The following is a 14,376-nucleotide window of genomic DNA, read 5'->3' on the forward strand; positions in this document are numbered from 1 at the left end:
ACGATGGTTTCGTTGACCTTTGACCTTTTTCAAGGTCACAGGTCAGCGTCAAAGGAAAAATTAGACATTTTATATCTTTGACAAAGTTCATCGGATGTGATTGAAACTTTGTAGGATTATTCTTTACATCAAAGTATTTACATCTGTAGCCTTTTACGAACGTTATCAGAAAAACAAGGGAGATAACTAGCCTTTTCTGTTCGGCAACACACAACTTAACGTTGGGCTTTTCTCGGAAACTATAAAAGTGACCGGGCTCAAATTTTATGTGAACGTGACTCATTGTGTTGTGAATAGCAATTTCTTCCTGTCCATCTGATGCCTCATATAATATTCAGAACTGCGAAAGTGACTCGATCGAGCGTTTGCTCTTCTTGTTTGATAAATGTCTTTGATGACGTCATATCCGGCTTTTCGTGAAAGTTGAGGCGGCACTGTCACGCCCTCATTTTTCAACCAAATTGGTTGAAATTTTGGTCAAGTACTCTTCGACGAAGCCCGGGGTTCGGTATTGCATTTCAGCTTGGTGGCTTAAAAATTAATTAATGACTTTGGTCATTAAAAATCTGAAAATTGTAAAAAAAAATAAAAATTTATAAAACGATCCAAATTTACGTTTATCTTATTCTCCATCATTTGCTGATTCCAAAAACATATAAATATGTTATATTCGGATTAAAAACAAGCTCTGAAAATTAAATATATAAAAATTATTATCAAAATTTTTTTTTCGAAATCAATTTAAAAACACTTTCATCTTATTCCTTGTCGGTTCCTGATTCCAAAAATATATAGATATGATATGTTTGGATTAAAAACACGCTCAGAAAGTTAAAACGAAGAGAGGTACAGAAAAGCGTGCTATGCAGCATAGCGTAACCACTACCCCGCTCTTCTTGTCAATTTCACTGCCTATGCCGTGAGCGGTGGACCACGAGTATACGGTCTTGCTGCGTTGCATTGCGTTCAGTTTCATTCTGTGAGTTCGACAGCTACTTGACTAAATATTGTATTTTCGCCTTACGCGACTTGTTTTTTTCAATTTCGCTGGGTGTGTGTGTGTGTGTGTGTTTGGGGCGTCTTTTACTCTCTTACATATTTATCTGTGGTGTACTTTATCTGTGGGAGACGTTTGAGCTGACGATGAGCGAGTGCAGTGTACCCTGTTTCTGGCTAATAGTTCTACATGCTATTATCCACCTGAGAAGTAGTTATGTGACAGGGGAGGCTACCGCTCCTTTCACAGCAGACTCTGCACCCGAGTTGTTGGCCTTTAAGTCAACATCGATAGATTGTGGAATTCTGTTTGTGATGGGGTCTGGTGGTTTCCAATTGTATGTTCATGGAAACCTTCGGGTTTGCATAACAGTTTTTATAGGGCTAAGAAATTAGCCCTGATATTTTCAATCCTGTTTGATTGCACTTCGCCTCCCGATGTGATCATAGTATTACGGCATTCGGTTACAGTTATTTAAAAGTAACTCCACCCCATTTTGGTTTCCGCTCCCTTTCAGGTGTTTGTTTAAACAAGGGTACGTGTTCCAGCTCATTTACACACAAAAGCTCAATTTAAGGAGCTATACTGAAAAATGTTAGGGTGCTGGTGAATTTGAGATTTCGCCCACCTGGTTTGCTACTGGAGAAAAGTTAGTTTTTACATAACATGGAACGTACATGCATGCAGTGCATACACACACACATACAAGTCAGTCATTCAATATTGGGCTTCCCCCACTTGTTATCAGTCAAACAGGTATGGTTCTCGATAGCTTTTTCTCTCTCTTCATCAAATGCACAAATCACACGAATAACTTAGCAGTCTCTTCCATATTAAAGCGCACACTCAAACTTTTTTTTCTTTATTTGGTGTTTTACGTCGTTTTCAACCACGAAGGTTATATCGCGACGGGGGAAGGGGGGAGATGGGATAGAGCCACTCCCCTTCAACCAAGAACACGCATAGCCCACCATACAAAATTCATCCAGACAAGAAAGCAGGCACATTCACCCTTGTGACTGACCAAATATTATCAAAGCACCATGCACACACAAGACAACACGTCAATGCTTACACTTACAGGCTGGCAAGACCAGGAATTTGTCAGCAAACTATTGGTGTAGCTACTAACGTGACATTATTGTTTGTTTGTTTGTTTATTTGTTGCTTAACGTCCAGCCGACTACGCAGAGCCATATCAGGACGAGGAAGGGGGGGATGAAGGGGGCCACTTGTCAAGCGATTCCTGTTTACAAATGCACTAACCCATTACTTGTGTCCCAGCAGGCTTTAGTAAAACTAAATTAATACCTACTGGAAGATTACCAGTTTCCAGTATGTTAAAATAGGCTTAACCTATCTACTGCTGGACTTACATCAGAACACTAACAGATTAAACTATACATGAATCGCGAGACAAGCGGCAAGAGAAGAGATTTTTGGAAAAAATACAGGTGAATGAGCAAGAAGGCAGAAAAAAGAAAAGAATTCATGAAGAAAAAGAGAGCATGACAGGAAAGAGGAACCAAAAATCTACCTAACAGCAAACTAGAAAGCTCCTGCGGTTCCAAAAACAGGAGGGGCCTTTAATTTCATAACCGCAGTGCCCCACTGCGGGAGTGACATTATTAACAAGCTACGCTCAACTAACATATACAGTATATATACTGCAGGATGTTTGATACTACGCCATTAAAACTATCTAAATTTTATCAAGAATACAACTTGACTACATCAGTATATGAAATGTCAGTTTACACACCAGTGATGTATCAAATCATTAGCAATGTTTTCCTCTTTTGAATAATAATAATAATAATACGAGAATTTATAACGCCCACATATCTCACCACAAGGCGACTCAAGGCATGTCCAGAGTGAGCATACACATGCGCTAAATGTCATTCGGTTATACATGTATGTCAAGTTCAATATTACATCACACAAGAATGGTTGACGACAGAATGGTTGTTGGCACTGAAAAACACAATACCTTACAAGTTAAAAAAGTGAAAGCAGCATGAAATTACTTTCTTTCTTTCTTTATTTGGTGTTTAACGTCGTTTTCAACCACGACGGGGAAAGGGGGGGGGGGGGGGGGGGGGAGATGTGATAGAGCCACTTGTCAATTGTTTCTTGTTCACAAAAGCACTAATCAAACATTTGCTCCAGGGGCTTGCAACGTAGTACAATATATTACCTTACTGGGAGAATGCAAGTTTCCAGTACAAAGGACTTAACATTTTTTACATACTGCTTGACTAAAATCTTTACAAAAATTGACTATATTCTATACAAGAAACACTTAACAAGGGTAAAAGGAGAAACAGAATCCGTTAGTCGCCTCTTACGACATGCTGGGGAGCATCGGGTAAATTCTTCCCCCTAACCCGCGGGGGGGTTGGAAGGATGGTAAAAGCCCGGCCAGATATGTGATGGTCAGCCAAACTGCTTTCACGGGAAGGAATGATTGCCTTAAATGTTTATGTCTTCTTCACAGAAAAGGTTTAAGAAATCATTTAACTGTTGAACAAAAAAATAAAGCAAACAAACAAATCATACCAGAGATTGTACACTGTGAACATTTCAGCTCTTATATTTCTCAGAACTGCAAAGAAATGAACACAAGATTGTGGGAAGAATGGAAATTAAGTGAAAGTAGGTGACCTTATGTAAAACAGGATCCATTATATGGCGTTGCAGGAAATGAACAAAGCTACGTCTCTGGGTGGCAACAGCATTTAAATGAACTGATTCCCTCACATCACAAGTCAATCCACATACTTCAGTAGGAGGTACAAACAGTCACAAAGTATAGCACTGTCTCGAAACTAACGTGATAGTCGGACAGAGTTGCGCCCCTGGAATGGCAGGTAGTTCCGGTTTGTGTTTGCAAAATAGAACCGCATGACAATCCGCCCTTCAACTTCTTTACCCACGTAGTTTGAACAGCAGACACAGTAACGTTTCCCTCCACCACTAATCTTCTTCTCTCGTTCAACCATTTTGGACGTAAACAAAACAACCAGAACTACCCTCCGACGGCTATGGCAGGGACGGACAACTCTTATCACTTTCGTTTTGAGACAATGCTATAGCACACACATGGACTTTAGTTGAAACAAAGAGTGAACATTTTTATCTACTTTCAATCTGAAATGTTATTTTTAGGTAAGGATGGAATCAGATGGCACATGATCAAATTAATCTCCTCATCTTTCACAACAAACAGTAATGAGACTCGGGTAAAATGAAAAGAAAAACTTACTGAATTGGAATGCCAAAAAACTCTGAACAAATGTTTTCTTCCGTGCGCAATTTATGGTGTCAGTTTAACACTCGGCATGATAAAAAGAAAGGTTCAAAATCACCACAGACGATAACACATGGGTACTTCTTAGTATTTATTTTTGTTAACATGATAAGCAAAGCAATCCTTCTGACACAAAGGTGTTACCATTTGTCCAAACATACTCACATTCTGGCACCAATGCTCACCGACTCACATACCCACAACACACACACTCTCTCATACACACACACACTGTGACCCATGCCCACACACACACACTGTCTAAAACTCAGCTGACATTTAACATTACCCACACCATGCAAGTAACACTAATAACATTTATATTATTACATCTTGGGGTTTTTTCACAATGGAAGTCATGTGTGCAGTCCCTTGCCCGCACTTGATGCAACAGGGCATATGTTGAATGATGAGCGACCCACTGATGTGGAAAACCTGATGCTTCACTTGCCGAAGCGCTGTAGTGTGTTGGCGTAAGAGTGTAAAGATGAGATAAATCCTTCATAGCTCAGTCCCTTGTGTGATGCAACATGGCTGAAACACAGGAACAAGAATGAAAGTTAAAGGCATACTAACGCACTCCCGTGTTTACAAAGTGTAGTTTGCCCACAATCGATGTCAAACGCACCATAAGACCATATAATGACGATATGTCACCATGCGCGGACCATAATACATGCATTACAGCTTGTTCTAGCCTCTGAAAAAGTGAGGATGTCAACAAAGCCGCGGTGTTAGCTCCCTTGCATCAACGTTACATGTGTTGCCAAATCTATAAATAGGACCATCTAGATCAAAATAAAAATTCAAATATCTCAACATTTAAGGGCTCCTAGACCACAATATTTTGCAGGGAACTTAATTTGGTCTGTCTCCAGCTCTGGGTAAAGCAATTAGCGTGTATATTCATCAGCTTTCTATGCCTTTAAGCATGTTCAGAATCAAGAAAATCTGCCCAAAGACCATGCAGCTCTGAGTTTGTTTGTTTTTCAAGTTTTGTCCTGATTCTTACACCCCTAATGGCTCGAACATTTGGAAAACAATCAGGACCTCATTTCTTCATTCAGGAATATCCAATTTCCACATGGGAACTTGTATCTCTGCATAACAATTCATAAGTTGGACCAGTTTCAAAAACTACCATGCTAAGGGAAAAATTAGGAAGGACTCGGGCAGGAAAGATCAAAACTATTTAAGACCAAAAACTGGCGAAGAAGCGCATGCACACACACACACACTCATTCACGTGTAACGTGCTTTTCTTCACCAGTTTTAGGCGGACACAATGTTTACTAATTAACTAGCGATTGAAAAAATATATAGGGGCACCCCATCTTCCACCATCCAGGATAGTGTCCCCTGAGTGATAAGCATGTGTTTGTGTGTGCGCGTGCGTGTGTCACAACCCGTCCTTGCCAAGTCTCCCATCCCATTCAGCACCCCTATAAAAAGCCAAAGCAACTTTAACAAGTTCTCAGTTATATACGTTACTGTTTGTGCTGCTCAGTAGACAAGCAATTCTTTCACCGTGGCTTCTTGTTTACAGAAGTAAAAGGCTCAAGGTATGCAGTCAGAAAAGAGCTTAATGAGCGCTTCTGGGGTGATAACACTAGACAACTCCTGTGATCTTGCCGCGAGGTAGCGCCAGTTACCAACCGAAAGAAAGAAGGGGCATAACCTCACCAGAACCGACCATTGTCTGTTTACCGTATAAAATGCACGACTTACACACGAACTGTTATATGCTATTTGGGACCAATGCAATTTTTTTTTGCTTTCTCGTGTGATCTTGCCGCGAGGTGGCGCCAGTTACCAGCCGAAAGAAAGAGGGGGCATAACCTCACCAGAACCGCCCATTGCTTCACAGCTAGGTGTTTTATGTGAGTGCTGAGTTTGAGGTTTGGCTAACACAGGTGGGAGACACTACTGCACATCAGGGGACACTATCCGGGCTAGTCAAAGCTGAACTCGTGCTGCCCATGTCCTTTCAAACACTTAGTAAAAACGTACAGTGATGGCGCTAATATTTTTTCAAACTGGTACACAAACTTTTATGATGAAAACTATCCAGAAAAAAAGGTAGGCTAGGCATTGGAACCAGTAAGAGTCCAACTCAGAATACTGGTTTTGTTGTTTTACCAGCGAAAAAAACGGTAGTTCTAAAAATCAACCGGTAGGTTATACCGGCAGCCAATTATTTTCTAGTATTTTCTCATTTTAACCGGTAAAATACTGGTAATTACCGGTTAACGCCAATACTGAAGTAATAACTGTTATTCTTCTGCTTTCAGGCACATGCTGTCACTTCCCTTAGGCAACACAAGCTACACTCAGGGTCTTATGATTCCTTTACACGGACAAAGCAGAGTGCAGAACTCTACTGCTGTAAAGAAAAATACTAAAAGTGATGTTGCTCCCTAAAAAGAATTTTTGTTTTAAAACAACCCATGGAGGTTTGAACAATGACATATCTTTATTCCAAAATGCTATCATTTCATTAAAAATTGCTGCTATTTCTTGTGTGTAAAATATTACTAGAAGGTAAACATTGATAAACTTACATAATTTCTGTGAGCCGTATCTGCCAAGGGAGATAACCTAGGAGACTGAGGGTAGGTCCAAACGTCAGCAGAAGATCAGGGTCTGGGAACTGATGTGAATCTGAAGCAAACAACACAACATGCTTGCACTGAAGATGAATTGAAACGAGTAACATCACAAACAAGTGAAACAACAGACTTTCTTTCTTTCTTTCTTTATTTGGTGTTTAACGTCGTTTTCAACCGTTCAAGGTTATATCGCGACGGGGAAAGGGGGGAGATGGGATAGAGCCACTTGTTAATTGTTTCTTGTTCACAAAAGCACTAATCAAAAAATTGCTCCAGGGGCTTGCAACGTAGTACAATATATGACCTTACTGGGAGAATGCAAGTTTCCAGTACAAAGGAATTAACATTTCTTACATACTGCTTGACTAAAATCTTTACAAACATTGACTATATTCTATACAAGAAACACTTAACAAGGGTAAAAGGAGAAACAGAATCCGTTAGTCGCCTCTTACGACATGCTGGGGAGCATCGGGTAAATTCTTCCCCCTAACCCGCGGGGGGAAAAACAACAGACATCACAAACATAAAACTGAAAGTAAATAGAAGTTGAACACAGAATTGTGCATACTGTTAGTTTTTCAGTAAAACCTCCCATAACAACCCCTCCTAAGAAAGACAACCCCCCCCCCCCCCCCCCCACCCCCGGTTTTCCAACAGATTTCCTTGGCATGGATGCCTCTACTAACTGACAATCCGAATAGCGACATCCCCAGTTTTCAAACGACCGGCCGACCCACAAAGATTTAACATCAACTTTTACCTCAGTTTACTCCAGGCAACTGCATGCATGGGAATTCCAAAATAGAAAAAACTCTGAAAATAGATCGAGGTCTTGGGACCGCCTAGGCCCCGGCGGGGTACAGGGGCAGGGCCCCGTTGGGCGGACCAGGGGGGAGAAGCCTCCCGGAAGGAAAACAAATTTTAGCATTTTAGACCAATATTTTGATAGTTCTTGTGTAAAAAAAAATAATGGATAGAGAGACAATAGTATACATATAATTTAATTTACCTTTTTTTTTGCCGCGGACAATTATTTTCGCTGAAACGTAATTTCCTTTTCGCAGAAATTCGCGGACAATTCCCATGCCTGAACTGTCTGTCTGTGTGCGATGATGTCTGCCTGAACTGTCTCTGTCTGTGTGCGATGATGTCTGCCTAAACTCACGGAAGTTTGAGCAGAGAGTGTCTTGGTTTGTTATCAACCCACACACGTCCCTCAAAAGTCATTAGTCATGTGTCGCGGAGAGACTGGCAGGTGCAGCAGTCCATCCTGTATGTACATGTATCAAAATTCTTGTGCTGGTCATGTCAAATGCTTAAAACCTCCACACCATGGTCTTTAAGGTGGGCTTTGTTCAGTGCGTGTGCTTAGTCTGTTGCAGTTGCAAAATCTTGTCAGTAACTGATGTGCGTGTGCTTAGTCTGTTGCAGTTGCAAAATCTTGTCAGTAACTGATGTGCGTGTGCTTAGTCTGTTGCAGTTGCAAAATCTTGTCAGTAACTGATGTGCGTGTGCTTATTCTGTTGCAGTTGCAAAATCTTGTCAGTAACTGATGTGCGTGTGCTTATTCTGTTGCAGTTGCAAAATCTTGTCAGTAACTGATGTGCGTGTGCTTAGTCTGTTGCAGTTGCAAAATCTTGTCAGTAACTGATGTGCGTGTGCTTAGTCTGTTGCAGTTGCAAAATCTTGTCAGTAACTGATGTGCGTGTGCTTAGTCTGTTACAGTTGCAAAATTTTGTCAGTAACTGATGTACGTGTGTTTAGTCTGTTGCAGTTGCAAAATCTTGTCAGTAACTGATGTACGTGTGCTTAGTCTGTTGCAGTTGCAAAATCTTGTCAGTAACTGATGTGCGTGTGCAAGTGCTTGACGTAATTGTGAGAGCATGTGTCTGCATAACAAGAAAGAGAAAGAGCAATCAATGCCATCTGGTCACTTGGTTAATTAGGCAAAACAAAAAAGTTGTATGTTTCTGGTCACCCGACCATACATAGTTTTTTTCCCGCTGACCCTAGACTTTTTTTTATTGCATTTGTAAAAAAAAAAGAAAAAAAAAAGCGCCAAAACGAAAGTAGCAGATGACACAAGGGGGATAACCCTGCATCCCCTATGTCTCATTTGTTTTGTAATGTGTTGTCTTTCTCTTTGTATAGTAAGTGCAGTCTCTTTGCGTCACTGTATAGTTATTTTCTACCCTGACCAACAAAAAAATTTTAAATAAAAAAATCCCTACCTACCTACCCTATTTTTTGTAGCCATGTTAACAGAAACATACAACTTTTTTTGGGGGGCCTTATATCACACAATGAACCCCCCCCCCCCCTCCCCCCCACACACACTTACATGTACACACACACACTGAAAGACCCCACACACACACGCATACAGTGCCCGCACACACACACACAGAATCAGAGAGAGAAAGAGCAGCAAGGAAGAAAGGGATCAAAATGTCAAGCCGTTTTCTCGCTTCTAATGAAACAACCAGGAATCTTTATGAGGGGAGGGGTTCCAAAACCACAATTTTATTACCCATGCATTTTTCTGAAAATGTTGATGGTAACAACTGGGAGGTTTTAGTATACTGACAGTGTAAAGCTACCAACAGCCAAACTACCTCCTACCATGTATAAGAGCAGTGACGCTGGCCGGGGTAATGTCGGACACCAGGCTTTGTTGAGCTGCCACCTTGCGGCTCAAATTGCGGGCCACCTGCACCAGCGAATGGCATCCATCTTCTGCGCTGAGTAAATGAACACTGGCTTTCTTCATCCCCCGTCCCACAGCTGAAACAACACAGGTGGAGGCTGTGCTTAGATCAATTCATTCATAATTTTATGTTGATAATATAAAATATCGTTTACCAGTATGGTCCCTAACATTTCACAACCAAACATATACTTCTTATTACAAGCACAGACATACAAGGACACAAATACATATAAAGAATGTTCCTTTTGTATTGATTTTTGTTTGTGTGCGTTTTATTTGTTTGTCTAATTGGAGAGGCGTCTTTAAAACTGTCCTTGAGATTATCAGACCTGTGCACACTCAAAACGCTCATTAGTAAACAAACCAAATTTCAGTAGTTTTTAAAATGTTTCAGTAGTATAGTAAGCTGTAACGACAGTTCAAGACATAATTCTGCTCACAAAGCACACAAACTGAAACACTATGACGCAGTAGAATGGGAATTACTATTTATTAACAAGCCAAGGTGAAACATCAACACTGTTGTAACATTTGTTCTGAAAATGTCGTTGGTCTCGTTATTCTGACATTCATTCATCACTGGACTGTTTGCCAGCAGCTTTTTCGGCAGCAGCTTTTTTGACAGCAGCAGCCTGGCGTTTCTTCGCCTGCACAGTGGGCAGATTTTAGCTTTGCAAGCTCTTCTTTCGTCAAGTTCTTGCAGGTGTCGGATTTTACGATCTCAAGGCTGTCTTGAGAATAACTGGACTTCCAGCACTGTTGTGCCGTTTTCTTCTTCTTTGGTGACAGAGCTGGTGTCTCCTCTTCACTATCTGAATCTCGCACTCTTTTTTTCTTTTCCATGTTTCACTTCAATCAAAAGTTGCCACGCAGACGCTGGGCGAACTAAGTCTAAGAACAAAGACTCAATGCTGAGAGCACGTGCGCTTCCGGTAAATCGGAAAACGTCTTTTCAGCGCAACGGCCAAATAATTGGTCAAAACATCTTAAAACAGAAAAAAGTACCAAAAAAATTTGTTTGAGTAAAACATCGGAATTTTAATTAAAAATCTATAGCACCGTATTCTGCTATATAAAAATCAGAGAAATTACGGAGAAACCGTAGATGTGCACAGGTCTGGATTATACACTAAAGCTTTCAAGATGTTTGCGGTGCACATACATGTATGCACAGTTTCAAGGACGTAGATATAACAACAACAAAAATGTAATGTCTGAATTTTTAATAATAACAGAAACAATATATATATTAAACAAGAAGAGCAAACGCTCGATCGAGTCACTTTCGCAGTTCTGAATATTATATGAGGCATCAGATGGACAGGAAGAAATTGCTATTCACAACACAATGAGTCACGTTCACATAAAATTTGAGCCCGGTCACTTTTATAGTTTCCGAGAAAAGCCCAACGTTAAGTTGTGTGTTGCCGAACAGAAAAGGCTAGTTATCTCCCTTGTTTTTCTGATAACGTTCGTAAAAGGCTACAGATGTAAATACTTTGATGTAAAGAATAATCCTACAAAGTTTCAATCACATCCGATGAACTTTGTCAAAGATATAAAATGTCTAATTTTTCCTTTGACGCTGACCTGTGACCTTGAAAAAGGTCAAAGGTCAACGAAACCATCGTTAAAGTGTAGAGGTCATTGGAGGTCACGACTAAACAAAATATGAGCCCGATCGCTTTGATAGTTTCCGAGAAAAGATATAAAATGTCTAATTTTTCCTTTGACGCTGACCTGTGACCTTGAAAAAGGTCAAAGGTCAACGAAACCATCGTTAAAGTGTAGAGGTCATTGGAGGTCACGACTAAACAAAATATGAGCCCGATCGCTTTGATAGTTTCCGAGAAAAGTCCAACGTTAAGGTGGTGTCTACGGACGGCCGGACAGACTAACACTGACCGATTACATAGTCACTTTTTCTCAAGTGACTCAATAATTAATACATGTATGAGTTATGCGAGTAGCAGGGCAACATCAGACGAGAATCTTTTCTTTGCTATTATTATCAATCAGAAGGGAAAAAAACATGTCTTTGCTTCAATTATCAGAAAAAAATGTATTGCTTTTCCACAATTATAAGAAAAAAACATGGTTTTGAAATAATTATCAGAAACAATCATGTCAACCACTCTGAATCTGGTCTAAAGTCCAGGGTGTATTCTTGCAGCAGTACTTCTATGATTTATTATCGAGTAATACATTTTGCATTAATATAATAATAAACTAACCCATCTTTTCTGTATATTGTGGACTGTGGGTAAAAATCTGTATTTCGTGGGAAACACTGTCGTTATACACCATGTTCTCTTTGCTCCTCTCCACTTCTTTTTGTAAATTTCCACTGTTCCGCTTGATCTCACCTGAAACAGATTGGAAATGTGCAGCATATATAACAAGAGGCGAAGCCTTCAAGGCTCACGTAAGAAATAAACAAACAGTAACACAAACTCAATCACTCCGTCACACATACACACCCACACACACAGTAAGCTTAGGTGACACTGTGCAAGAAAGAGAGACACTAGATCTAGATCTGTCTGTCTGCATGTAGCCTACTTACAGGGACACGACTGCCAAATAGTCTCGGCCCGCTCAAAATAACAATGACCGAGACCACACACACCACGCGAGAGAGAAAGACTACAGGGAGGCATGCCGTCATGATGCATTAATTGACGTCAAACACTTTTGACCGTGACGTAATCTTATGCGAGCTTTATCCATAGTCTTGGATAACCACTCACACATAGACTCGGAAATGTTAAAGTTTCTACCACAGACATACACACGCACAAACACACACACACACGCACAAACGCACAAACGCACAGACAGACAAAGTTACGATCGCATAGGCTACACTTCGTGAGCCAAAAACTGTCCAAATGAGCACTTGTTTACTATGCATCTATTGCATTATTTTATAACACTATGTTTATCTTTCAATCTTGTCTAGCTGGTTGTATTTTCCCATCAACACTCAGACCTGGGAACCCCTGTTTTGCACTTGGAGTATACTTAGACAAACTAGTATTTTCAGAAAAAATGAGCGTACTCGATCACACCGCATTTGAACACCCATGATTCAAACATGCTTCACACACGTCCGTCGCACCGTTAATTAAGTTTACAAATACATGTAAAACAAATTCGTCTTTCAATGTTTACTGACAACTAATCATGTGTCAGAATACTGGATCGGCCTCGGGATGCGCTTGTTGAGAAAAGTAGCCTTGGTATTTTTCTCGTCGTATTTTGTTCCCACTGAACGTACTGATCGTATTCTAGAAAACCATGCGTACAAAATACGGCGAAATCGTATGGGTTCCCAGGTCTGAACACTACCCCTCTCCACCTGCGAGTTCTATTTGAATGAAAATCAACATCTTTTCCATACAGTTGCTTTATAGAACTGTCATGGCAGCATGGTAGTTTCTGGCAAAAGCATCCAGCTTCAGACTCGATCATTTCGGAGTGATCGACTGACCAAGCTCAGTATGATCGACAGAAATTAAAGGCAATAAAAGAAAAATATCAAACTTTAACTTGGTTAAAATATTCATCTCCATTCAGAAAAAAATAACCCTGACACTCAATGACATTTTTCTGTGTACCTTTTACTTCCTTCCAATAATGTCCAAGGAGATTTTTTAAATGTATAATGCATGTAAAGGAAGTTTTAAATTCCTGCAATTTCCATGGAAATGAGTGCTAATACAAACAATAAATATCATCTTAACAAACATGCTGGAGAATTCGTGAGCCCTGCCATAGCTCGGATTCTGATGTTTTAAGTTCAAAGTGCATCAGTAAGAAAACATTATTATGTGCAGGGGGATTACATCAGACGGAGCAGGTGCCCGCAGTGTCCACTCAAACCCTGCTAATCCAACATACCATTCATATCATACACGCTGACGTATGAAATGCCCATTGTCACAGACCAGACGATCAGGTTTGCCAAATCTTTGTAGGACATTTCATTTTCAATGACCAAAAATCCGACGTGCAAGGGGAGTTTGCGAAGTTTCTTGGCGTCTGCTTCTACCTTCGATGCAAGGTGCTTTTTCGCGAACAGTAACTCATACTGAGGGATGTACTTCAAAACTCCAAACGCAAATTCTCCTAATGCAATCACATAATGAATTAATCGAAGAACAAGCATCCGCAACATATTTGTTTGCTCATATCACAGCAAAATAACAAAATAATCACAAGCGTAGACGACACTCGTGGACCGGTAACTTCAGTCTCGCACACAGCAAGTCCGCAGTCATTATGTTTCAGTAACACTATTTGCTAAATAGTCCATTTTCAAACGCAAGTTGTCCAGACAAAAATCCAACCAATATCAGATTAAAGTGACAAAACTTTTATCTGCTTATCAGTTCAGTCGTACTGATATTTTCTATCAAAATAGGTTTACGAAGTCATTTTCCGGGCAAAGGTCACGCGCCAGATGGAGACCTGTGATTGGCTGGACTTGGATACGGTACAGCTGTACACACAAGGATGTCAACAAGAACAACTCAAAGCCGATGAAAGAATTGGTTTTTTAGTTTTCGCGAGCCATTTCCCCTCCTTCACGTCCTACTTTCTTTAGGCAAAAAAAAAAAAAATAGGTGTGGTTACGGTAACATAGCCAAAAAAAATAGGGTAGGAAGGGAGGCAATCACTTTTTTTTTTAATGTGTACAAATTAAACCTACTTGACAGGGAAATAAGTGTGCGACTCGAGC

General features: G+C 40.3%; 1 protein-coding gene across 1 annotated transcript; it reads right to left on the reverse strand.

Annotated features, from left to right (window-relative positions):
• Nucleotides 1-1,161: 1,161 nt before the first annotated feature.
• LOC138963172 (dehydrodolichyl diphosphate synthase complex subunit nus1-like) lies at nt 1,162-13,912 on the reverse strand. The gene is made up of 5 exons (XM_070335210.1): nt 13,536-13,912; nt 11,867-11,998; nt 9,545-9,706; nt 6,872-6,971; nt 1,162-4,844 (listed from the first exon to the last, which is right to left on the reverse strand). The coding sequence occupies exons 1-5, from the start codon at nt 13,810-13,812 to the stop codon at nt 4,754-4,756; spliced, it is 762 nt and encodes a 253-aa protein (XP_070191311.1). The 5' UTR covers nt 13,813-13,912; the 3' UTR covers nt 1,162-4,753.
• Between the last annotated feature and the right edge of the window lie 464 nt (nt 13,913-14,376).

Source organism: Littorina saxatilis, linkage group LG3 (genome assembly GCF_037325665.1).
Source record: "Littorina saxatilis isolate snail1 linkage group LG3, US_GU_Lsax_2.0, whole genome shotgun sequence".
NCBI classification, from domain to species: domain Eukaryota; kingdom Metazoa; phylum Mollusca; class Gastropoda; order Littorinimorpha; family Littorinidae; genus Littorina; species Littorina saxatilis.

Excerpts from the sequence above, each read along its gene's own strand:
- LOC138963172 (XM_070335210.1), bottom strand. The coding sequence starts at position 13,812 with ATGTTGCGGATGCTTGTTCTTCGATTAATTCATTATGTGATTGCATTA. Across the intron at positions 11,999-13,535 it reads CAGCGTGTATGATATGAATG|GTGAGATCAAGCGGAACAGT; the intron begins GTATGTTGGATT and ends AATCTGTTTCAG. Across the intron at positions 9,707-11,866 it reads ACAATATACAGAAAAGATGG|CTGTGGGACGGGGGATGAAG; the intron begins GTTAGTTTATTA and ends GTGTTGTTTCAG.